This window comes from Petromyzon marinus, chromosome 9 (genome assembly GCF_048934315.1).
Source record: "Petromyzon marinus isolate PM22_M1 ecotype Great Lakes invasive population chromosome 9, UKy_Petmar_22M1.pri1.0, whole genome shotgun sequence".
NCBI lineage: Eukaryota > Metazoa > Chordata > Hyperoartia > Petromyzontiformes > Petromyzontidae > Petromyzon > Petromyzon marinus.
In genome coordinates, this window is record NC_133675.1 from 16,824,863 (window position 1) to 16,850,892 (window position 26,030).

The 26,030-nt window shown below is 54.3% G+C and overlaps 1 protein-coding gene across 4 annotated transcripts in view; it reads left to right on the forward strand.

Annotated features, from left to right (window-relative positions):
• Positions 1–26,030, forward strand: part of PLCE1 (phospholipase C epsilon 1) — a 103,793-nt gene that overhangs the window by 70,515 nt on the left and 7,248 nt on the right. Inside the window, exons 7-28 of one of the 4 annotated variants that reach the window (XR_012941359.1) lie at positions 42–253; positions 800–850; positions 1,429–2,059; positions 2,791–3,048; positions 3,497–3,566; positions 4,337–4,523; positions 6,213–6,329; positions 6,972–7,111; positions 7,482–7,792; positions 8,444–8,505; positions 9,154–9,319; positions 10,471–10,578; positions 11,895–12,011; positions 12,270–12,428; positions 13,644–13,749; positions 18,274–18,312; positions 21,914–22,059; positions 22,438–22,555; positions 23,120–23,254; positions 23,821–23,978; positions 24,528–24,660; positions 25,894–26,019. Coding sequence is in view for 3 of the 4 variants with exons in the window: in XM_076065963.1 (XP_075922078.1) it covers positions 42–253; positions 800–850; positions 1,429–2,059; positions 2,791–3,048; positions 3,497–3,566; positions 4,337–4,523; positions 6,213–6,329; positions 6,972–7,111; positions 7,482–7,792; positions 8,444–8,505; positions 9,154–9,319; positions 10,471–10,578; positions 11,895–12,011; positions 12,270–12,428; positions 13,644–13,749; positions 18,274–18,312; positions 21,914–22,059; positions 22,438–22,555; positions 23,120–23,254; positions 23,821–23,978; positions 24,528–24,660; positions 25,856–26,019 (3,588 nt within the window). In the remaining variant the exon portion in view is untranslated. Of the gene's footprint in view, positions 1–41; positions 254–799; positions 851–1,428; positions 2,060–2,790; positions 3,049–3,496; positions 3,567–4,336; positions 4,524–6,212; positions 6,330–6,971; positions 7,112–7,481; positions 7,793–8,443; positions 8,506–9,153; positions 9,320–10,470; positions 10,579–11,894; positions 12,012–12,269; positions 12,429–13,643; positions 13,750–18,273; positions 18,313–21,913; positions 22,060–22,437; positions 22,556–23,119; positions 23,255–23,820; positions 23,979–24,527; positions 24,661–25,855; positions 26,020–26,030 lie in introns of all 4 variants that reach the window. The other 3 variants (XM_076065964.1, XM_076065963.1, XM_076065967.1) reach the window with 3 other exon arrangements.

Sequence of the window (26,030 nt, forward strand, 5' to 3'; positions counted from 1 at the left end):
CGTTGCGCCTCGATTCACGAGGGGGAACGATTGTGTCGCAGTTCATGGCCGACTACGTGGGCGAGGCGGGGTTCGTGAGGCGGGCCGGCCTCGACGGACTGTGCAACCGCGACAAGGCGGCCGAGGTGTCGCGCCTGCTGGCCGTGGTGGCGGCCTGCCAGCGGGGCCTGCTGGCGTCACGGGGCCCGGACGCCGACCCCTCCTCGCCGCGGTCGCTCGCCGCCTCCCCGCCCGCGAACCCAGCGGGCTGCAAGTACGGCGAGCGCGGCCCCTCGCCTCTCCCTGCCTCGTGCATTCTCTGTCGTTTTCCGCCCAACGCTATGCCGATTGCGCTGCAGGCAACGCACCGCCACGGGACGGACGGATCCATTGGGAACGGCCCGTAGGGGTGGATATCAAAGAGCTACTTCTAAGACCTCTTCTTCAAGTTGCCACTGGTCCGCACGGTAGAGGAGAGTAACATTTTCCCACTGTGCGATATTTTCAGTACATGGGAATCAATCCAATATTTAATTATCATAGCTGCAATTTGGCAAAAGGAATCAAATTGAACGCTATGTTTGTGTTTTTACAATATGATAATATAACATTTTGACAACCAGACCTCATTAAATTTGGGACAAATGCATCGTTTCTGCACATGCGCGCGCACACACACAAAGACCCACATAGCCTTGAGAGACTGTTGGGGCAAGCACTGCTAGCGAGCACCGCTCCCCACACACACTCACATGTACATAGACGTGTGGGAAGTCTCTCCCTGTGCTAAGCGGAGCACCCTTCTCCGTTGTCCACGCAGGAACGGCAGGGCGGAGGCGGAAGCGACGGGGCTCTTGGCGGACCGAGTCAGGTGGGCTGAGGCTCCGGCCGACACCACCCGTCCACCACGCCCGCCTGCCGCTCCGCTGGCGCTTCCGGCCGATCGCCACGCCGGTGTTGGGCACTGATTGGGGTCTCTCGTAATGCTTAGGTCTCGGCTGTCGTCTGCTCTTAACGTCGATTATCTCGATCGCCGTTCGTCAGCCGCCATCTGTCTGCACCTGCTTTACATTCGTTTCCATTTTAATCCTCATCTCGATCGGTCATTCATTATTTGTTGTCATTGACCGTTATAGCTCTGTCGTGAGATGCGTGGCCACGGATGGAGTCTGGGCGAGTCTAAGATAGAGATTGTTGACCAGGTCGTTTGCTCTGTAATGAGCTGAGCAGCCGCATCCACAGCCTTGCTCGTTGTCAGCTTTGACTTGCGAGACATTCCGTCTGATCTTTTGCAATGGTGACGGCAGTCTCCTCTCCGCTCTTTTAACACCACTCTACCTCCTGTTCCCCATGGACACACACGTACACACGTCCAATTTTCCACGAATTATTTTTCATAGTTTGAACCATGGGCCTGTCGCTCACGAGAGACCACGCCGCCCATTGCAGGTTTGTGCTGGGCGACGGCGCGAACGAGGCGGAGGACGACCGTTTCGACGTGGCGGACGAGCTGGACGGCGCGGCGCCGTCGTGCGCCCTGCCGACGCACGGCCACGGCGTCGAGGTCATCCCCACGCACGTGCTGCTCCGCTGGCTGCCGCTCGGCCTGCTCGACTTCCTGCGCCGAGGCTGCACCGCGCTGCACTACGACGCGCCCGGCCGCGCCTCGGCGCTCTGTTTCCTACGCCTGCAGCCCGACAACCGCACGCTCGCTTGGGGGCAGACGCCCGTCGCCGGGCGCGCGCGCGGGGCCTGGCCGAGCGCGCCGGGCGGCCGCGGCGCCTCGGAGGGCTCCCTGGACCTCTCCTCGCTCAAAGACGCCTTCGCCGACGGGCTCGCCCCGTCCGACGCGGTGCACCTGGCCGGCCTGTACCGCCACGCCGCGCTGCTGCGGCCGCTGACGCTCCTGCACGGCGCCGGCACCACCGATAACCGCGCGCTGCGCTTCCTGGCGCCGAAGCAGACGGCGTCGCAGCTCACGGACGCGCTGCGGCTCGCCGCCACCGCGCTGCGTGGGCTCAAGCGCTACCCGGACCAGCGGCTCTACTGGCTGCGCAAGCAGTACGCGGCGCTCTTTCAGGTGCGCGCTCGTGCAGGGGGTTGGCGCGGCTCGCGGGCTGGCCACGGGCTAGGAGCCGTCTCGTCCCTGGAAGGTTGCGTACAGTCGCGGTCACCGTTCGGTGACCGGGCGGTGACCGTACTTTGACCGGGCGACGGTAGCTAAGCCGCTGCATGCCTGTGATCTGGTGCTGTGGAGGCAGCAGCGAGGGTTGGTGTATCACCGCACACATACTTTGTGAAACTCCCTTCCTCTGTGGGTGTTCAGGAGGAGCTGTACCCAGGCACGACAAGAGAAGGTGGTACAGCAAAGTGCGGACTCCACTTGTTCCGTCTGTATGGGATAGTCTTTCTCCGGGTGCTCCAGTTTCCTCTCACATTTGAACATTCATTCATTGGCGGAGAACACCTGGAGGACAGCAGAGCTTGGGCAATTGCTGGCCACTGCCTCTCCGTGTGGCTGCTGCCTTCCTGCTCGTGGTTTCTCGCGGCTCATTCTTTACCTCCGAGAACGAGCGAATGCTGTAGGGCGGCACCGTGTCGCAAGCTGACGTTGTTATTGAACGATAACTCGCAGCCAATCAGAGTGCTTAAAATTCCAACCCAGAGTCCCAGCATTGCCATCTCATCAGACAATCACGTGTACCCCCCATGTACCCCCCGTGTACCCCCCCAACCCCTTATACCCCCCACCCACGTGTACCCCCACCCCTCACATACCCCCACCCCCCCGTATACCCCCCCCACCCCCAGGAGGGTTCCTGCCAGGGCCCTACGCTGGCACAGACGGTGGAGTTGTTTGGGGGCCGGCGCTGGCCGTCCCACGGCGGGGCCAGCAGCGGCGTGGGTGGCGGCGGCGACGCCGGCGGCGGCGGCACCCTGGGCCGCACGGGGACGGAGCGCTGCAGCTGCCACCACAAGCTGGGCCTCGGCCTCGGAGAGGGGACACCTCCCGGCAGGAAGGCCATGCAGCGCAACGCCAGCAAGCGCAACAAGAAGGCGCTGGCCAAGGCAGGCGCAGTTACACCCCCATGACCCTGTGCTCCCTAACCCTACGCGACACGTAGAGGAGCAGCTTCTCTAATTCTGGCCCTTTCCTGAAAGATTAAAAAAGTGGGATGGTGAAAGTGACCCGGAGAGAATCGGCTCGCGCCGGTGACGGTGGCGCCCGATCGCCGCCGCTTCGTCTGAGGCACCGCGCACGTGGGGGGGGGGGGAGCAGCGGCGACTCCAGAGAGAGCCCTGGCCTGGACCTCCAGAGAAGCACTTCCGTGCCGCCTCCTGGGAACGCAACGTAGCGGAGAACAACGACACAAATCAACCGTCCGCCCGGTCCACGACTTCCACGGTCAACCGCTCACACGGCGCGTGTGTGCGTGTGTGTTTGTGTTTGCGCGTGTGTGTGTGTTTGCGCGTGTGTGTGTGTACGTGTGTGTGTGCGTGTGCGTGCCATGCACAGTCGGCCAGCGTGGACAGCGAGGAGGAGCTGGGAGACATCAGGACGAGGGGACACCAAGACGGCAGCCTAGGCATGGGGACGCACCGCACCGGCCCGCCGGTGCTGGCATCTGTACCCGACATCCCACTTGAGCAGCATCCTGCACCAAATCACCACGAGCCTTGCACCAAATCACCACGAGCCTTGCACCAAATCACCACGAGCCTTGCACCAAATCACCACGAGCCTTGCACCAAATCACCACGAGCCTTGCACCAAATCACCACGAGCCTTGCACCAAATCACCACGAGCCTTGCACCAAATCACCACGAGCCTTGCACCAAATCACCACGAGCCTTGCACCAAATCACCACGAGCCTTGCACCAAATCACCACGAGCCTTGCACCAAATCACCACGAGCCTTGCACCAAATCACCACGAGCCTTGCACCATGCATGCAGAGGTCACGCCACGGGAACAACGCCTCGAGCACCAAAGCGCTGCCAGTGACCACCAGGCACAGGTCCCGGTGGTGGGGGCGTGGTGTTGGTAGTGGTGGTGGGGGGGCTGTGGTGTTGGTAGTGGTGGGGGGGCTGTGGTGTTGGTAGTGGTGGGGGGGGGGCTGTGGTGGTGGGGGGGGGGCTGTGGTGTTGGTAGTGGTGGGGGGGGGGGGCTGTGGTGTTGGTAGTGGTGGGGGGGGGGGCTGTGGTGTTGGTAGTGGTGGGGGGGGGGGCTGTGGTGTTGGTAGTGGTGGGGGGGGGGGCTGTGGTGTTGGTAGTGGTGGGGGGGGGCTGTGGTGTTGGTAGTGGTGGGGGGTTGACGGTGTTTATTCCGGTGGGGGGGTGGTGTGTGTGCCCAGATCTGTCTGCGTCCAGCCCCGCGTCGCTGCTGAGCCCCATGCGTCGAGGAACGCTGCCCGAGTCTCCCCCCCCCCTGCAGAGCCTCACCTCCACGGCACGGCCGCTCACCCTCACCTCATCCTGCTCCTCTTCACAGAGGCCCAGCTCGATGGGCATGCCCACCGCGTTTCAAAAGTCGCACAGCGGGTGATCACAGCACCACACCGCACCGCACCTCACTGCACCTCACCGCACCTCACCGCACCTCACTGCACCGCACCGCACCGCACCGCACCTCACCGCACCTCACTGCACCTCACCGCACCTCACCGCACCGCACCTCACCTCTCCGCACCGCACCGCACCGCACCTCACCGCACCTCACTGCACCACACCCCATCCCACCACCTTCAAGCGGCTGAGCCATCGGGCGGAGGTCTCGTGACGGGCTCGCGCCGTCTTCCTTGCATGCCCACGATGAGGCTTTCGGTTCTTTCTGCCCACATCTGACATCTTTCCAACTCCCTGTAAACCCTCACTTTTCACAATTTAAAAATAACAATTGTTTGGTACATTCGTTATTCGCTCCATTGTTATAGCGCAAGGTGATCATCACGAAGGAAGGCGCTGCTGTGTTTCATAGACACACCAGGTGACTGATGTTGCTGTGTTTCATAGACACAGCAGGTGACTGATGTTGCTGTTTAATAGACACACCGGGTGACTGATGTTGTGTTTCATAGACACACCGGGTGACTGATGCTGCTGTGTTTCATAGACACACCGGGTGACTGATGTTGTGTTTCATAGACACACCGGGTGACTGATGTTGCTGTGTTTCATAGACACACCGGGTGACTAATGTTGCTGTGTTTCATAGACACACCGGGTGACTGATGTTGCTGTGTTTCATAGACACAGCAGGTGACTGATGCTGCTGTGTTTCATAGACACACCAGGTGACTGTTGCTGTGTTTCATAGACACAGCAGGTGACTGATGTTGCTGTGTTTCATAGACACAGCAGGTGACTGATGCTGCTGTGTTTCATAGACACAGCAGGTGACTGATGTTGCTGTGTTTCATAGACACAGCAGGTGACTGTTGCTGTGTTTCATAGACACAGCAGGTGACTGATGTTGCTGTGTTTCATAGACACAGCAGGTGACCGATGCTGCTGTGTTTCATAGACACACCGGGTGACTGATGTTGCTGTGTTTCATTGACACACCGGGTGACTGATGTTGCTGTGTTTCATAGACACACCGGGTGACTGATGTTGCTGTGTTCATAGCCACACCGGGTGACTGATGTTGCTGTGTTTCATAGACACAGCAGGTGACTGATGTTGCTGTGTTCATAGACACAGCAGGTGACTGATGTTGCTGTGTTTCATAGACACACCGGGTGACTGATGTTGCTGTGTTTCATAGACACACCGGGTGACTGATGTTGCTGTGTTTCATAGACACAGCAGGTGACTGATGTTGCTGTGTTTCATAGACACACCAGGTGACTGATGTTGCTGTGTTTCATAGACACAGCAAGGTGACTGATGTTGCTGTGTTTCATAGGCACACTGGGTAACTGATGTTGCTGTGTTCATAGACACAGCAGGTGACTGATGTTGCTGTGTTTCATAGACACACCGGGTGACTGATGTTGCTGTGTTCATAGACACAGCAGGTGACTGATGTTGCTGTGTTTCATCTCTTTTGAGTCATTTGCAAGGTCATTTCAAATTTGGGCCGTCACGCAGCCACGCAATGGCTGACTCGTGTGGAATGATGTCGTGAGATCTGAGTTCGGTTCCCGCCACTTTATAAGTCAATATAATTGTTGTTGTTTCTAAATGGCTCCGACCTAAGACCCGCGTGTACTCTGCCAATGCCTGCAGCAGCCGAAACAGCCACAGCTGGCACGGCAGCGCCCGCTCCGGATTCACCGTCTCGTTCCACGACTTCGACAACTCCGTCTCCTTCACGGAGTTCGTGGAGCTCTTCAAGTCGTTCATGTGAGCCCCGCTCCTCCCCCACCGCCGGCCCCGCCCGCTCGCCTGTCCCCCGTTCGTCGCAGCACCGCCGCCGAACGATTTTCGTTCAGGGAGAGCGTGAGCAGTGTTGACCGTTGGATTGCCTTCATCAGCCCGGGTAGTTTCTGCATGGAACCGCACCATGGTGATGGCGCTGGTGGGAGGAGGTGTTCCTCACCCTCTGGGCGTCGTGCATCACATTTTCTTAAACGTGCACAGTGGCTTTTAAATCGCCGAGTGGGAATCGAGTTTAATTTGTGAAAAATGTGGGGCCTCTGTAGAAGCAAAAACATTTTACCTTGACCTATGTTGCTATTTCGAAAGGGAAACCCAATTTAATACGACTTTCGACTCGTTCAATTGGACATTCATTCGTACCTAGATTGGTTGAAAAAAGCGTGATCCCATCGTTTTCCGTGTACAACGTTTTAAAATTGGCAGATCGAATGTAAAAAAACAATTCCTGTGTAGTTTACGAACCTTTGTTCTCCCGTTCTTAAGCACAATAGCAGCAGCAGCCACCGCTGCCCGCGGTTGTGAAGCGCCAGCTGCTCACGCTGCCGAGCCGGAGGGCCTGAGTGAGACGCCTGAGCGAGACGCGCGCCGTGTGCCATGTGCGTGCAGCGTACGGAGCCGCAAGGACCTCAAGGACGTGTTCGAGGTGTACAGCGTGCCCTGCAGCCGCTGCGAGAGTCCCGCCGTGCCGGTGGGGAGCCACGCCGACGCGGCACCCCGGACCCCCCCCGGGGCCCAGCCGGAGATTGGTGAGCCTCGGCCGGACGCCGGTGAAACGTGTCAAAAATCGGGTCGTGTGTTTAACACGCACCAGGTTTTCGTAGCCGGTGTTAAGATAAAAGTTTTGTGCGGTGTACAGGCCTTTACCACGCAAAATGCGATGATTTCAGCTCACTAGTAAGTCGAAAAACTATTTTCACTACTGGATTTTGCAATTGGATAACCCTTGTTGTCTGAAACTGCATGTGCCATCATCAGGACAAAATCCAGGAAATCAGAATAACATTCCAGGAAGTCGTAACAATACAAATGTCGTCAGATGATTGCGGCCTCGCACAAAAACCACCACCGCCATGTCCCTCCCCTCCCGCCCGCTCCATCCCTCCCTCCTCTCTTCAGACCTAATCACGAGGAACGAGTCCGAGTGGAGTTCGCCGGCTGCCGGCTGGGGTGACGAGCCTGCCGTGGGAGGAGGCTGCGCGGCGTCGTTGGGCGTCGCCGGAGCCGCCGCCGCCGGAGCCGCCGCCGCCGGAGCCTACCAGCGGCAGATCTCGGACGCGATCGCGGCGGCCAGCATCCTGAGCAACGGCACGGGCGTGGAGAGCACGTCGCCCCGCCTGCTGGGCATGGCCCCCCGGCAGCTCGCAGACTTCCTCGCCAAGTGCCAGGGCGAGCACCTCACCTACCCGGAGCTGCTGCGCCTCATTCAGGTGAGGGAGTGTCCCCCGTGACGTCGTCGGTGACCGATGAGGAGGTTGATGAAGAGGTTGGTGATTGAGTGACGTGGCTCAAAGCGGGGTTTTTTTACGGATGGGTGTTTAAAAACAACGATGACAAACTAAACGTTGGGTGGGATCTTTTGAGCCGTGTTGTTTTGTGTCGGCTTCCTATGAATGAAAATAAGCGTCAAACTTGACCACAATGTGTGAAGCAGTTGTGCTCAAGCAGTTGTTTCTTGCTGTGGTTGTTCCACCTGATGACGGATGCTTGTGTTGCACCCAAAACATCGTGATTTAATTTATTTTATTTTCTACCCACGTGACTTTACCAAAAGAACCAAAGAGTATGGATCCCTGCAGTCACGAAAACTTCAAATCTAATGTGGAGGCCATTCTCCGCTGGCAAAGCGCGACCACGTGTTCGTCCGACAGGGGTGTTGTCTATTTATATTTTATCTGCAACTTACGTTGGTCGCCTACTACTCTGGCTTCTTCTCTGCTGCCAGTGTCTCCAGCGCCACCTTGCTGAGTAACTCCCGCATGCTGCCTCTGCTTCAGGTTTGACTTCCGTAAGTTGCCGCGTTTTTTTATTTCTATAGCTGCCCCCAAAACAAAAGGCTCATCCGATATTTTCTTCCGTAGCGGTTCGAGCCGTCGGAGTCCATGCGGCAGCGGGGAATCATGTCGTTTGAAGGATTCGCGAGGTACACACGCACAGGCACCACACGAGGCGTACATAGCGGCAGCGACGTTCACACTTCCATACCCAGCCGTGGCCTCTCGCTCTCCCCATCTCTCCATCTCTTCCCCCTCCCTCTCCCCATCTCTCCCTCTCTCATCTTTCCCTCTCTCCCTATCCCTCCATCTCTACCTCTATCTCTCCATCTCTCTGTCTGTGCCGCGTCCTTTTTCAAAGACGTCAGCAAACGTGGCCTTCCTTCCGTTTAGCTCTGCCCGTGATGTTTACTCAACAACTTTGCATCAGACACTCCTCCCTGTTGCACCCAATTGTTCAAATTGCGTATGTACTTAATTCGCTATCTTCCCCATCTCCTTGTGGTACCTCTAATTGTCAAAACTCATTCATATTCAGTCTTCTGTTTTCTCATTGACCGTCTCAATAAATATAACTTGCCTTTCTCAAATTATTTTGATCCTATTTGTTGTTGTGTACCCTGCTGTCCGTAATGTGTTCATGTTACTCGTCCTGTCCGTCCGTGATGTGTTTAATGTCCTTATTAAAAAAGCACATTTCTGCTGCTGCGTCCGGTTTGCTCGGTGTGGGGCCGTTGTGACTACCCACGGCTTCACGCGAGCGACGCGCGCGGCTCCCGCTGTGACGACTCCGCCAGGTTCCTGCTCGACGCGGACAACTTTGCGTGCGTCCTGGAGGAGTCCCCGCCGGACGAGAGCCAGCTCCAGCGCCCGCTCTCGCACTACTACATCGCCTCGTCCCACAACACCTACCTCACGGGACACCAGCTCAAGGGAGATTCCTCCGTGGAGCTCTACCATCAGGTGCGTGCGTGTGTGCGCCCGTGTGTGTGTGTGCCCGTGTGTGTGTGTGCCCGTGCGTGTGTGTGCGTGTGTGTGTGTGTGCGCCCGTGTGCGTGTGTGTGTGTGAGCATGTGTGTGTGTGTGTGCGCGCGTGTGTGTGTGTGCGTGTGTGTGTGTGTGTGCGCGTGAGCAGAGTAGTTGGCGCACTGCGCTACCGACTTGGCGACCCGAGTTAGATTTCCACTCGCGGCCAACGTCGGTAACGAATGTCTGCACCGGTCGTGAGCCTCCCCTAGGTCGACTCAGCCTTACATTAGCACCAGGTGCGGCGTGTGTAAACATCAGCACTGGGGAGACAAAGGCGGACTGGCGTCACGCTCGCCACACCACCCCGCAACGCGCTGTTCCGGCCCTAACAGGTGCTTGCTACCTGCACTTGCCCCAGCAGCCTGTGTAGCTCGTATTGGGGATATTTGTCTTTATTTTTTTCAAGTACGTAAGGTTGTGAGTTCAATCCCTGGTTGGCTGTTGGTTTACATCCCATCAACCCTCTTAGGAACAACATGCAATGAACGCTGGACGCACTCCGTTGCAAAAGGAATTGGCCCAAGATCTCTCACTGCTGATTGGTTTGACCTCTGGCTCACCAAGGAATATACTTTTAATTAGAACACAAATCTGTCACTGTTATTTTTCAAAGGGTGGCAACGCTTTGTGTCTCACAGCAACAAGAACCTGGATCCGAATCCTGACTCGTGCGCCATTCTGTGTGGATTCTTTCCTCCTCTTCTGCATGGGTTTCCTCTGGGTTTTTTCCCCACAGTTACAAATCGTTGTCATTGGTGTGGAACTAAACAACACAATCAGCGCAGGAGACCCGCCTGCGTCTTGGGACTCGGTGCCGTACGATATTATGATGTGTAGGAGGAGACACTCTGTCCCTTACATACAGAGCAGCTGGAGTCCACATGTTTGCTGAGCTACCTTTCGGCGAACCAGGGTACGGCTCCCTCTCGACGCCAACGGGAAGGGAGTTTCACAACATCCCCGCGGTGATCCACCAACCCTGCTGCCTCCACAGTGCTGAGCTACAGGCAGCCACGTGCACAGCCACCACCGCCACCGTCATCACCGTCGTCGTTCCTCTCGTTCCTCCGGCCCCAACCCCTCAGGTGCTGCTGCAGGGCTGCCGCAGCGTGGAGCTGGACTGCTGGGACGGAGACGACGGCTCCCCCATCATCTACCACGGCCACACGCTCACCACCAAGATTCCCTTCCAGGTGACCGCTATCGGCGACCCCCGGCCTCGAGCTCACAAGCGACGCCACGCCGACTGACGGGCGACGCACGCCGAGCCCAAAGAACAAAGATCACCCGTATAGCCTTAACATGCTGTTGGGGCAAGTGCTGATAGCGAGCACCTGTGAAGGCCTACACGGGATTCTAGGGAGTGGGAGGCCAGCCCCAGGCCAAGCCACCTTTGTCTCCTCGGTGGTGATGTGTTTACACACCGCACCAGGTACTCATTTGAGGTTGATTAGACCTAGGGGAGGGCCGGGACCGGTTCGGACAATCGTCACCAGTGTTGGCCGTGAGCTCAACAAGCACACACGCGGACGTGCACGATGGAACCGGTATTGGCCAAATATCCCACTGCTGAAAAGCTCCCCACGAGCGACTCGCTCGGGGAAGACGCACGGCAGCGTTGTGCCCCCGCTACGACAACATTGGCAGTACCATCCTGATCAAGAGCCCTGAGGCTTTCCTGGGTAATCAAGCGTAGGAGTAACAATACTAAGTAATACACCACTTTAAGTACAGACTTAGCAGGCTTTTGTTTGTGACGTGTGACGTTTTAGACCTCATAGATACTCCACACCCAAACCGGGGTGGCTTCACCGATGGAACGCTCAGGGTCTGATACCATACTTTTTATAAATTGTCTGCTGTTATGAGACTTATTTCGTGGCATCTTCCCTTCAAAATAGCTTTCAATGCCTTCCCTTTGTCTGTCCAAATATCAAAGTCATTTTGTCTGTCTGCTCAAGTGAGCACCGGGCCGCCGCAAAATGGAGGGTGTAGAGGGAAAGAAGGGGGGCACGAGTTGTCGCCGATTAACTCTTTTTATTGTACCAGGTAAGGCCCACTGAGCTACCTAGCTCTTTATCAGAAGCGACCTGGCCACAAATGATAGCTCAACGAAGTGGCTCATCACGTGGACATTTATAGCAGCCACATACTCTGAACGCACGTTGAATCCACGAGACTACAGGGAGAACATGTTAATTCCAAATATACAGCAGGCGTCCGGGCCGGGATCGAACCCACGACCTCCTGTATACCAGGCGAGGTAGTTAACATCTCCTAGCCACCACGGTTCCCCCATCTCTGCGTGACCCACCAACCCTGCCCTCCCACGCGCAGCCTGCTGGATGAAGGCCTCCTGATGCCGTGACTATCCTTCCCGAATAGGCAGTGCGTAGGAGCGCAAGTTGTAGGTGTGCACCGCTCTGTCGCTGCGTGAGACGTCACCGCCGTGTGAGACGTCACCGCCGTGTGTGACGTCACCGATGTCTGGGTTGCCCCGGCCCTGCAGGATGTGGTGGAGGCGATCAACCGCAGCGCGTTCGTCACGAGCGAGCTCCCCGTCATCCTCTCCATCGAGAACCACTGCTGCCTCGCCCAGCAGCGTAAAATGGCCGAAATCTTCAAGGTGCCCCATCTCCACAAACACGGCCGCGCACCGTACAACCTCGTACAATCGTGCGTGTCCACGTATGCTGTGCGTGTACAGGTCTGCTCGGTGCACGTGTGCGCACCGAGCAGAAAAATACTTAACTCGATTCATCATTGACTTTCTAGTTAGGTGAATGATCTGAATGATCAATCAATGATCTCGCCACACTTGGACCGTGAGTGGCTACGGTCGCCGCTAGCTCACGACTGCCCCCGCCGGTCGCTTCTTTGGCAGAACGTCTTCGGGGAGCGACTCGTGACACGCTTCCTCTTCGAGTCGGACTTCTTAGACGACCCCATGCTGCCATCGCCGTGGCAACTGCGAGGCAAGATCCTGATCAAAAACCGCAAGCTGAAAGCTCACCACACGCCCGTGGACCTGCTCAAACAGAAGGTAAGGGGGTGCCGCTATCTCGCGAACGCTGACCAATCGCTTCCTGCGAATCCACCAATTACTCGGATCTTAGCTCGATGACCACAACAACGTCGAACTCAATATTCTCACCGTACATGCGGTCATAACTCTCTCCAGGTCGGACTGAACCCTCACTCCAGATCCACGGCATTTGCTGCGCTTGCATTTGCTCTGCTTGCATGATTCTCTTCTGCTGTCTGGTGTTTCTCGATGAGTCTTGTGGAGTGGTGGCCACTTTTCAAATTGGATGTAAAAAATTGGATTGATTAAACTAGATCGTCCAAACCTCCAGGATTTTCTCCTATGACCACCCATGTTTGTTCCCTTTAACCATTAAACCCAGCAGCGACTTTGCCAGTGTCAACCACAGCTGCTTTAATTCCTCCCTTTGATCTGTCAACACGGCCAGCAGCGCCTCTCACTCATCTACCCCCCAGCTCCACTTGCACCGCTGCAATTGCTCTGTCGTGGTCTGAACATGTTTCTCTCGCCCTGGTTTGTATCACAGAAGTTCCACGGTCTTTTCTAGGTTTTAACAATCTGTGAGCACCACAGCCTGAGCATTCGGATTTATCCACGTAATTTTGCTTCACTTTTTAATGACCAGCCTCCTGCCACTGCACAATTGAAGCAACCAAGTTCCATAATAATAATTTTCTTGCTCTATTCCATGTTGGCCTACAAAGAGAAAGATCCCCCATATAGCCTTAACAGACCGTTGGGGCAAGTACTATTGGCGAGCACCTCTGGTGGCCGAGGACACATACCCACAGGCCTGCATCAGGCCTCCATTGTCCACGTGGCTGGTGTGCATACAAGGTCACTGCAGAGCCCAGCCAGCCACCTACTGGCCAGAATATCAATATTGACCGCCCGTTTACTTACACATGTTAGTTTGTTTTCCTTCCCCCGCACCTCTGATTAGCACGGTTGGCTACGTACGGTGCGAAATAAGTTCAACATACACACATACATATTTTTGAAACCTGTAATAAATAGGGAGGACCTGATAAACAATGCCCACTTACACTATTCCCACAAAGAGTAGGAGTCCAGTGTGCAGGGAGAGCCACTGCAGTGAGCGTGAGTGCATCGTCGCTTGGCTGGAGTCGCCGCTGTGACGCTAGCAGTGTGACGACACGTCCGTTCGCCGTCGTGTAACGGCCGTTGTTGTTGTTGGCGTGGTGCCGCTAGGCCCACAAGTTGGCCAGCCTGGCGGCGCAGCAGTCCAGCGCCACCGCGGACGAGGAGGAGGAGGACGAGGACGAGTACGACTACGACTACGAGTCGCTGTCCGACGGTACGCTCCCCGCGCCGCATCCTTAACCAGCGGTGTGGCGGCGGTTCGTCGGTCCGACGAGCGGTACCGAATCCTTGCGCTCAATCTCACGCGGGCAAGAATCAACGCGTTAAGATTTGGTCTCCGTCGTCGATTCACGTGGCCCCCCTCTGCCTCTCGTCGCCACCACATTCACCGCGGTGTTAACAAAAATCAAGATTCTTCGTAAGGTACCATTACCGTGAAAATGTAACAACTCGTCAAATCGCCGGAGTGGTGGGAGCGATTCATTTGTCGCGCGCACACCTCTCTAATTCTTATTATAGACCCCAACAAACACTCCTGCGGCCGTCCCAGCACTGTCCCTGCACACACTTCCACCCACGTACCTTTGGCACGAGGCAGTAAGGGCACGCTGAGCAAGCTGAGGAGGCTGCCGGGCACCTCGAGGCTTCGCATCACCAGTGCAGAATAAAATTAACGGTTACAACAGCTGCCGTTCCACACCAAGGCGGCGTGCCGCTTGTTTCCAGGTGTGGCGCAGCTCAGGCCACGTGAAGTGGTGGAAGCTCACGGCCTGGAAGTCGCAGGGACAGTGTTAACGCTGGGAGGTGTGAGTGGAAGCCACCGGTCGCAAGATGGCTGCGCTTGCCTCCAGGTTCCCTCGTGCACACTCCGTTGCCCCACACGGCTGTACTCTCACAGCTGCCGCGTGCTCGTACGCCTGGCACACGTTGAGGACTCTAAACCAGGCCTCGCATAGCAACAAACGTGTATCAGTCCTTTGTGACATTACACATAGTTTATGGACGTAAACTTGCTTTGGTCACAAAATTCAGCCTTTATAATGATAACACGTGGTGGTGGTGGCGGTGGCGGTAGTGGTGGTGGTGGCGGCGGCGGTGGTGGTGGTGGTGACGGTGATGGGTGACGGTGGTGGCGGCGGTGGTAGTGGTGGTGGTGGCGGTGGTGGTGGCAGTGGTGTGGCGGCGGTGGCGGTGGGCGGCGGTGGGGGCCGTGCTGCTGTGGAGTCAGTCTGAACGAGCGCTTTGTTTTGTGTGCACGCTCCACCGTTTGTGGCTCTTGCGGCTAATCGGGCCAACACAAATACCTGCAGCTGCACGCTTCGGCGACTGCGTGCAAGGCCTCTGGTCGCTGCGAGCCTCCACGTCAGCATCGCAGCCGAGAGCTCAAGCCACACGACGCCTCGGCTCTGTAAAGCCCAGCCAGCACGCAGCGACGCACGCGGGTCTTGTCACGAGCAAGAACTCGCTGCCTCCTTGCTTGCATGCCGTTTAAAGCGTAGTCAAAATGTGAATTTCCTTCACGGAATCTCACGTAAACGTTGTTCTTCCCAGCGAGGGCTGTGCCGCAGGACTGCACGTCGAGGCCAGGCTGTGTGGCGAAGTGCCGTGGGATGTGGGACATGGGTGGAGAAATGGGTGCAGTTCAATCGGGGATTGCGTTAATGTTTCTATTTCCGTATTTTCACACTCGTCTCGATCAAATCGTCCTCGTGGTTTCTATCTTAAGACCGCGTTCCACCCACAAATTGTTAGCATAGTCCGGGATAAAATTAGTCAAAATAACGCTCACTATGTGGAGTCATGGGAAGCCAAAATGGAAAAGCTGACACAGCTCCTTCTGCATTCCAGTCCAGGGCCATGGGACCACACTTTGTTTGTGTTAGTTTGTTGTCCTTCCCTCGTACCTCCGATTAGCACGGTTGACTCCGTACGATGTGAAAGAAATTCATCACACATACACTGTCAAACGCTTTGAATTAAATGTGTACCTTATTTAAACTTTAGATTAAACATACGTCAATTGTGAGTCGGTTTACAACAAACTGCATCTATATGTTACAAGCTTACATAACACAACTTAAATTTTTTTACGAAGTCACAGGGTTAAACTCCAAATTCAATAAAGGCTTTAAAGTGTTATATATCAGACGTGGGTTTAAATCCATCCAGTCCTTCGTTTTATTTAGCGAATCTCATTGTAAAAAGTTGGATTCTTATATCCAAAACAAGTAAATAAACCAGCGAGCCATCTGCTGAAAAGTGATATTAATAGGGTAACACTTGTGCTGAGGAATATGAATAATGTAATGCCAAGGATAGGGCCTTATGGTAACCTAGCAATCTGCCACTTCGTACAATGCTGCTGTGAGACAAAGCTTAGGTCATCATTTAATCACGAGTCCACGCAAAGATCTCGCTGAGGTGTTGCTGACTTTGTATTCAGAGTTGATGAAAGGAAACATTTGTAACCAAATTATTTGGTGATGCTGTTGCTGTGGCAGTGGTGGACAACAAAAACTCAACACGCCTACTACGTTTCAGGCAGTGGGGCCTTTTTCAGAGCGCTCAAGAAGGGCCATTAACTGAAACGTCCTTCAATTACGTCTGTTTTGTTTTTTCTCTTAAGGGCCACAGTGATATTGACGTCTGTGTGTGTTCAAACTGCATTGCCTCTTTGCAAAGCCAATAACAGTGAACACTCTGATTTGCCGTGTAAATAAATCAGTGCCACTCAAGTTTTGCTACCTTGGGCAGTGGTGTAGCGATTTATGCTCTGGCCCATGGACCATTTTCTTTGCTTCAGAAAGCACAGATTTTGCTTTGGGCTTCAGTCTCCGAGTGAGTGAAATGGGAATCGACGTCCGTTTGTGTGCAACACTCGTGGCTTTACCCAGCTTTCTCTTGCATATCATTGATAATTATTTAAACCTCAATTGGAACTGCTAAATGATGTTTTTACTGAAATGTGTATTGTGTGTGTGTGTATTTGGCTCCTAATTCTATAACTAACCCTCATTGTCCATGACATATCATCACTCTCTTGAATATCTGCCAGTACGTTGGTGTTTTAATTCACTGTCCTAACACTCATTGTGTATCCTGATATAGCCACTGTGCTTTCATCACCACACAATCTCCATGGCGCATTGCGTTAAACTACGCCATCCAAGAAAAGCTCTTTTCTCCCACAATATGAAATGTGTTTTAAAGGGTGACCACGTCGCTCAGAGATCCGAACCAGGAAGCTTCCACCGTTGAGATCTTCCATGCAAATCCAGCAGCCCCACCGGCTGTGACTAAAGCGTGACTAAAAACGGTGACTAAACCTGTAACTAAAACAGTGACTAAAAATGGTGACTAAACCTGTGACAATCTGTGACTAAACGGTGACTAAACCTGTGACTAAACGGTGACTAAACCTGTGAATAAACGGTGACTAAACCTGTGACTAAACCGGCGACTAAACCTGCGACTAAACCGGCGACTAAACCTGTGACTAAACCTGCGACTAAACCGGCAACTAAACCTGTGACTAAACCTGCGACTAAACCGGCAACTAAACGGTGACTAAACCGGCGACTAAACCTGCGACTAAACGGTGACTAAACCTGGGACTAAACCTGGGACTAAACCGGTGACTAAACGGTGACTAAACCTGTGACTAAACTTGTGACTAAACCGGCGACTAAACCAGCGACTAAACCTGACTAAACCGGCAACTAAACCTGTGACTAAACCGGTGACTAAACTGGCGACTAAGCAGGCGACTAAGCAGGCGACTAAGCCGGGTTCTTGAGTGCAATGAGTTAACGTTCTCAGCACAGTCACCAATGACTGCACACACAAAAAAACGCATCACAAAAAACGTGATTCTGCACTTAACGTAGCAAAAATTTCAGCTCTGAGAATTAAGTATGTTGGTTTGACTGTCCGGCGATGAATACTGTGCCCGATAGCAGAGTGAGTGGAAGAGTACGGCTGCCTACTGTGTGGAGCAGAGATCATGTGAAGGGATCTCAGAAGTAGTTCCGTTATAACTGCTTCCGTGGGCCGTTCTCAGAGGGCCGCAGTGCTCTGCGAGAGATCCATGGAGATCGTTCATCTCGTTGCACTAGACCGAGAGCGGCATATAGAAGAAGAAAAATGGCGAAAAGGCAAAAACATTCTACAAAGAAAATAAGAAAAGATGCACAATTTCCAAGGAGTGCTTAAGTTTAACAAATTACAGTGTGTGGAACGATGGGTTTGGAGAGCCCTTTCTCAAGTGTACCAACATGAATTTGGCCTAAAGCAGACATTCTTAAATGTTAGTCCTTCCATCAAACCCTATTCGCTGAGCTTTTCACGTCTCGCAGTCTTCCTAAGTCAGGTTTAAGAACAACAACAACAATGTACTCTCGTGTGCATTCTCTGGCAGACAAAGGCACGACCGGAATGTGAGACCTGCCGCCAGAGAGATGTGCCTTTCAGAGTGCAAAGGGCATCCAGATTGCCTGGGATCTGTTGGCTTTGCATGCAGAGGGAGTGGGGCGTGGTCGTTTAAAAAGGGTGACCTTAGGCTGCCCATGTTCGGTTTGTTGGGAGGCCACAGGGGGGAGGATATTAAAACATCCGAAGAGACGATTGTGCTTGATGGCAGAATGACTCCCCACTCATCACAGCTCTGTCATATTTCCTTTCTCTTACCATGACCCTGCTCAATCCATCTCTCCCCTCCCCCTTCCCTATCTCCCTCCAGCTGACGGCCTTTCCACATCCATGCAGGCTCTCCAGAAAGGTAACTTCCTCCAACAACCATTGCATGGCTACTACGCCACTAAACTCATTGCTGTGTGTGAAAGGGCATTCCTGTGTGTCTGTGTGTGCGCGCATAACATCCCTGTTTGGAGCGGTGGCACAGTGCTTGATGCACAGTGCTACGGACCGGGCGACCCAAGTTCGATTACCGTACGTGGCCAACGTTAGTGGCGATTGTCTGAACCGGTCCTCGGCCTCCCCTAGGTCGACTCGACCTCAAATGAGTACCTGGTGTAGCGGTGTGTAGTAAACATCGCCACTGGGGTGACAAAGGCGGCCGGGCGTGGTGCTGGCGACTCACCCCCTCGTGTGCTGTTCCGGCCTTGAAAGGTGCTCGCCAACAGCACTGGCCCCAACGGTCTGTTAAGGCTATACGGGAGATCTTTGTGTTTGTGTGCCGTCAATTAACATTCATTCCCCCCCTGCGCCCCCCTCCTCGGACCATTCTTTCTTGGCTCTGCTGGACTCGTAACGTCCGACTGTGGAACCTGTCTGGGTGTTTGTTTACAGGGAGGGGGTTACGGGGAATCGTCCAGGTCGTGTTGGGTCGACTTGAGATGTCAGAATATCCGTTTGTTCGTACACAGCTCAGATTGCTTGCAGGCTACCGTACTCTACCTATTTATTTCAGGCGTTGTTTCTCAAACTAAACCTTTGCAAATAATGAGACTTAAATGCGCGTACGCTTCTAATCTTTTCGCTTTTATCTTGAGTCACGGTATCGAGTCTCCCAAGAACCGCTCCTTTGCCGAGGGAGTCTGCATTTGAACGGCACCGGTTGCATTTGGAGTCTGTTGTGTGACTGGGGTTAAAAGCCAGCAGCTACATTGTTGGAATTGAATTGATCGCAATTCCATGTTCAACGTGAGGTGCACTCCGCATACACAGCGCTGCGTGGCTGGATTAAATCCTCCCTGCTGCGTTTGCGTGAACGGCCGTTCCCGCTGGTCGTAACGTTCCGTTCCTGGAGCCACGCTCCCCGCACCGACTGCACCGCTGGGTTTCTGTCGTCCCATGGAAGCGCCCTGGCGCAGCAGGTGGCCTTTATCGTCCCCGTGGTCACGTGAGAGCCTTTTCACAACGCAGCGCGCGTGTGCGGCTGATGCCCCCTTGAGGTGTTGCTACGCTCGGGGACTTCTCTGGCATGTCACACTTGGTGACGACGTTGGTGTGTCTTTTAAAAGAGGAGAGTAAAGTTTATCAGCTGCCGTGATCTGATCCCGGCGATTGCGAGCAGCTGCTGTTCAGCGTTCTTCTCCCCCCGCTGCTCCTCAACTCATTGTACAGCAATGTAACCGGTGCGGTGTATAAACATCGCCGTTGGGAAGACAAAGGCGGGCGGGCGGGCGTGGTGCTGGCCACCCACTTTTCGTGTACCGTGCCAGCCTTCATCGGTGCTTCTCTAACAGCACTTCCCTAATAGTCTGTTAAAGGGGATCTTTGTTTTTGAGAGAGTGTCTACTCCCACCTAGTGTCTGGATTTTGAGTAGGAGTGCCCAAGTCTTAAACTCCGCATCCACAAACGCCATTTCTGTTTGTCGTGGGATTTAGCTCAGACACCAGACTGATGAATACACCTGCTCAAATAATCAACAACACGGCCTGTTTTATCTCCTAAAGATATGAATAAACTCGTTCTTCTTTAACGTAGGGCCGATGTTGATGTAGAGCAGCAACTATGATTTTACATTGAGGTGGTTGATAAGCCAGATTGCGTCTTGAGTTTCTGAGTGGTGATGGTGCATCGCTGTGACAATGCCCTCCCTTCGTGTTTGTGAATCGGGCGTTGACTGCTCCTGAGATGCCCCACGCTCTGTTCTGGGTGACCACAGTCACACAACGGAGAGTTTCTAATGTTACAGTTGTGCATCATCAATCATCCCCCCCCCCAGCTACTCCACTGCCATGGTTTGTGTGGATGTGGTTTAGGGTTGTGGCCCATTAACTTCGGAAGATCGAATCCAGGGGATTTCTGCATCGCATCTTTCACGAGGCGTTTCTGGCTTCGTGTGAACTCCATTCGGCTTTCCGAGCATCCTCAGGGTTGAAGTCGCTTTGTCGAAGGTAGAGCTCCACTTGAACGTCTCATCTCAGCAACATCGACTGACCTCTCAACCCCCTGGAGTTGCTGCTGCTGTGATGTTGGTTGGTTAGCTGACGAATCGCTTCAAATTCAAAGCAAATCTGATTAATATCTGACGCCCTCCCGTGTTATAGTCACAGACATCACTTGTGTTCTTGTGGATAAATAACGAGTGTGCAGATCGGCACCATGCAGCCTCTGTGGACGGCAGCAGTGAGCAGAGGTTTCACTTGTACTGTGCGTGCCCCAGCACGAGCAGGATTTTGCAGGAATAATGAAGAATTTTGAGTGGATTCCAAAGTTTTGATTCAGAAACCGAGACTCCGAGTCTTCAGGGGTAACGCCAACCACGGCTCACTCCCACCAAGAAGTTTCCAAAGTTCCAGCGTTTGCTCTAAAAGTCATGACCTCAGCTTATTGGAATGCAGATGGAGTTACACAGATTCATTTATTGAGGCCACAGCGCGGGGCAGTGCGTACGTACACGCCACTAATTGCGTAATTACACATTGCAAGGGAATGAGACCAAGTAGAGTCGAGACGCGTGGCCTGCTATTCCACTTCTCCATGGACACCGCTTCTCCATGGACACCGCTTCGGCTCTCAAGCTTTGCGTTGCCATGGCGACCTTTCACGATGCTCGATTTTAATCGGTCAATCGTCTCCCCCCAGGCCGCTGGCTAGACTTGGCTGCCGCAGACCTCTCTGCTCGTTTCCACTGTTGAGTAAATCGCTCGTAGGGAAGGGGGGGGGGAACACGGAGTTTTCTGTGACGAGGAGACGGCGGCGCCGCGGGAAGCGAGCGGTTGAGGAGCCAGGGCTTGCTCGGTAAACTCTGAGGTCACGGAAACTTCCTCGGACGTCTGTTGGCGGACGTGAGCAGATTCACGGAGATGCGTCGTGGTTAACTCGGGCGGTGCGGGCCTTTTGATCCAACCTCAATCGTTATTTTTATAATACATGTTTTCACTCCTGTACACGTGTTTATTAGGTGTATTTAGAAACAGAAGTTTTGTTAATCGGTAAACTTGGGTTCGTTTATATTTTGAAAGAGTTCTCCTACATTGTTGTTGTTATTAGTCATACGGGGTGGCTCATTGGAGAGTGTGCTTATGGAGTAACCCTGCTTTAGCTTTGTTGGAGAGAGAATGCGATGATGGCCTTGGTCGGTGATCACCACTGAAGAGTGCCATGTCTCCCCGTACTGCGTGAGACCAAAATATTCATTCATGTGTTCGGGTGACAAGTGAGAGCAGCTCTTTGCCGTGCAGCTGATAAAATGTTTCCTGCAATGTAAAAACAAACCCAAGATTTGACTGATAACAAAGATCCATCTGGTCCACGTGGTCTGGCGCCATGCTGCACGACTCTCCCTCGTTACCTCCCCGATCTCAATTTCCCACCCTGCCCCCACCTCCCAGATGCCTCCTCGCCCCCCTCCTCCTCATTCTCAATCCCTCACCGTCTACCCCACGCCGCCCCCCCCCCCCCCCCGCAGACACCATCCTGGACGAGCGCACCGAGCGGCTTCCGTCGGAGGACACAGAGGAGCAGAGCAAGAGCAGAAGCGGGGCGGCAACGGAAGCGCAACCGCCCTCGCCCAGCCGCAAGGAGAAGGCCTCCTCAAAGCAGAAGCGCTACGTGGTGCGTACGGCACAGAGCCCGTAGCTCTCGACGGCCTCGCTTTTGGTTTTGTTTGTGGCCGGGGGCGAGAGCGCGAGAGAGCGGGGCAAATCTCGGCTGCACGAGTGACCTCGGTCACAAGAGAATGACCGAACTTCGGTGCGCGGGACCGTACGGTACAACGCAACAGGAACGGTGATTGCGAGCCAACGTTGCGCGGCACAACTCTCTGACCCCGATTGCAGTATTTTTTCAGTATTTTTTTTTATTTCTGTCCATCTACTTGTGGGACCACGTTGTCTGTTCGTCCAAAAGGAGTCGCACGGGAACCGATTGTAGGGAATCCCACCGGCACCTTGAGCAAAGTCGTTGATTCCGTGCGTCTGCGTGCGTTGGCAGGTGTATGACATGGAGCTGCGGGAGGAGGTTCTGCTTCCGCACAACAAGAAGGAGAGTCGGCAGATCGCGCAGGAGATGTCTGACCTCGTCATATACTGCCAGGCCGTCAAGTTTCCAGGTGTTATGCACAGCAACAGCGCCGGGTCACCTCCGCTTCGTCGTGAAGGGTCAGCCCGAGGATTGCCTCTCGACGTATCGTTTTATCATGTGCAGAAGACGGAGGCACGGACTCATCGCAAGGGGTTTGCTCTCGAATTTTTGTGGGTGAGAGCGGGGCGACGGTGACGTAATTCCTACTTTTTATGGAATTGTATTCGGGTGTTAGCGAATGTACATTTTACACTTTTTCAATCTTTAATAAACCTTGAATAGCAAGTTAGTTTGCTGAGCTTGCTACCAGTTTTGGGAATTCCCAGCTGAGCTATTAAAATTCTCCACATTTAAAACCCCCTTTATTCCGGGCGTGAGTCAAGCATTTTAAACTGTACCATTCCGTAAGCCCTGTTAAGCCACCCCCTTTTCTTACTTCCCGCATTCTAATTAATCCGAACCTTAATTTAAATTTGCTTAACCTGAGCCATCTCCGCCGTGCCCCAAACGGCGGCGGCCGCTCTCGAGGCGTCGCCACGGGGAGCCACCGCTCACGGCCCCCCACCGTCGTTGTCCCCTGGTGTGGCCCCAGGCTTCTCCAGGCCCGGCCCCCCGGGCCCCGCGCGCCTGAAAGCGAAGGCATCGCGCAAGTCGCTGTTTGGTGCGGCCGCGCAGAGGATGAGCACCGGGGAGCAGGACGTGGCGCACGCGCGCACGCACGCCAAGGGTGAGTCAGAACGCACGCACACACATGCACATACACGCACCACGTGCACACGCACCACGTGCACACGCATGTAAAACTAATTTGATTTATAAGGCGCCCTTTAACGACGGATCTCAGAGCGGCATGCAGGTAAAAAAGGAAGGAATGAGTGATACGTAACTGTGGAGAGAGACTAAAGAGACCAGGTCGAGAACCGGAGAGATAGGAGGCCGCTGCGTCAGACAGGTGGTGGGGGTTTTCAGCCGGGACTGAAAAGTCTCCATCTCCTGTGAGTTCCCGACCGTCATGGGAACTCCGGAGCCCGGGCGGCGTGCAGACAGCAGCCCAGTGACCACCCCAGCGCCGGAGCCCGGGCACCGTGCTCACGCCGAGTAGGGGGCACGGTGACGCGCTGCAACGCGTGAACGCGCGCACAGTCGCAAAGTTGTCGCGGGATTTCATGCCGGTTCCTTGTGGCGTTACGTCCGCGTACGTCCGGCCACGATGGTTCCTGGCACGGTGGGGCGAGCACTCGGCGTCCCGCTCGCGGGCTGAGCGCCGCCGTCTTGCGTTTTGTCGCGTGGCAGGCGGCGACGGGACCGGCGGTGATGCGGAGGACCCCGGGGTGGCGCCTCCTCTCTCCGCAAAATCTCTCAGCGCCCTCATCCGCACGCCCAAGTGCTATCACATGTCCTCCATGAACGAGAACGCCGCCAAGCGCCTGTGCCGTCGCTACGGCGCCAAGGTGTGTGCCTCCCGCCACCGAGGAGTCCGGAGCGCGTAGTTACGCAGGACTCCTTTGCTGAAGTAAGTCACGTGACGCGTAGCCCAAGCAGTCCGGGGAGAGCCCCGGTCCTCTCTGTTCAAGCCCTTCACTGGTCAGGATTTTAGTCCTTTGAACCGTTTTACCAAATCAACGGCGGCCCCCCCCCCCACTCCAAGCCCACTAATCCATAACCGCTCGCGGGTAGCCAATCACGCGAGGGGAAGCTTGAATGAGTTGGCCGCTACAGCCCCACGGCTAAGCAATCGACGCGACGTAAACAACAAGGCTGCCCGCGTGTGCTTCGTGCGGCTGAAAGTACGAACAATTAATAAGTACACTTACATTGCCCAACTTAATAATCGCTTGCAAGCCTCTCTACCTGTTCATGGTAACGACCCGCGCCGAGCTGCTCGTCGTCATTCCCTTTCCCTGCTGATGTTTACTCTCACCGAGCACGCGCGCGCGACACGGAGCGTTACCGCGTTTGATACGAACTCGCGCCGCTGCGACCCGGTCCCTCCCTCCCAGGTGCCGCAGCACACCATGTGCCAGCTGCTGCGCACGTATCCTGCCGCGACGAGAATCGAATCCTCGAACCCGCACCCCATGCTCTACTGGCTCCACGGCATCCAGATGGTGGCGCTCAACTACCAGACCGAGGGTGCGTGTCCTGCCTGAGTGGGAAGCCAGGGGCAGAGGAATTGTGATGTAGCCTGGTGCAATGGCTCTTGAACACTAGAAAGAATACAATACATTAGCCGGCAATACCCTGCCTTCACTAATCTGTACTTTCACATTAAAAAAAGATGAACATATTTATTTATTTTACATCCCTTACACGGCATTCTGGGAGTGCGTAATTTAAGCAGCGTTAGTTCAACACATGAAAAATTTGGACGCCGGTCAGTGTCTCATCAGAAAAATTGGACTTGCTTACACTATTGAAGGCAACCCGCAGGTGTTTCTGGACAAAGACCCTCTGTGTTAGATGTAGGTCCTCGTTCAACAGAAAACTATAATTATTTTGTGCTACAAAGAATATTTCATAAGACCATTTGCGTGTATGTATTTATGAATGCATGCGTGTGTGTATTAGTGTTTGCATCTTGGAAACCTCCATATAATAATGAATTACACACGTGTGTATAAATATTGCTCAGTTTAACACGTAGGCTTTTGCGACCAATATCATCCATAATATAGGTTAGATCACGTAAATATAAATATGTTCTTAAACCCGCCACCACCCGACACAGCCAATTAGTAAGGTTAGTCACGTAAACAGAACATGCCAATTCGTTTCTAGTACAGCACACCGGTTGTGTGTTGGAGAGCGAATCCACAACATTTACAAATATCGCTCTCTTGTTGTTTCAGACAACAGCATGAATGGCAATCGGTCGACCATTTAGCTAAACAGATCATTATTATCTGAAGGTGTGTGAAATGAAGGCACAGAGGAGCCTTTAATACAAATGCTCGGCACTCCGCACAGCATACGCTAATGTATCTGCCATGCAGAGCAGCTAGAGTGCGATGTGTATACGGTATACGTCGCAGAAATATTAACCAACCACCGCATGTTTTACGTGCCGTTATTTAATCGTTATATTTATTGCTCCCAACCAATGGTAATTTTCTCGGCTAAAGTTTACACAGCAATGCTTCTCCCAGTGGCCTCACACCACCAGTGAGTAGGCCTCACATTCATGTTGGTGATGTCACACGATGCGAGTGCCTGCGTCACGAGCCACGTCCTTTACCCGTCGTGTAGCCTGTTTGACGTTGTTGTATTCGCGTGCGCGCGTGTGCGTGCGCGTGCCTGTGTGTGTGCGTCTACGTGCGTGCGTGTGAAGACTTACCCATGGCGCTGAACGCGGCCATGTTTGAGCAGAACGGCGGCTGTGGGTTTGTGCTGAAGCCGCCGGTGCTCAGGGACAGGACCTGCCCCCTCCAGAAGACCTTCCGCCCCATGGACCGCGAGATCGAGGGGGTGCAGCCGACCACGTACCACATCACGGTACGCGACCC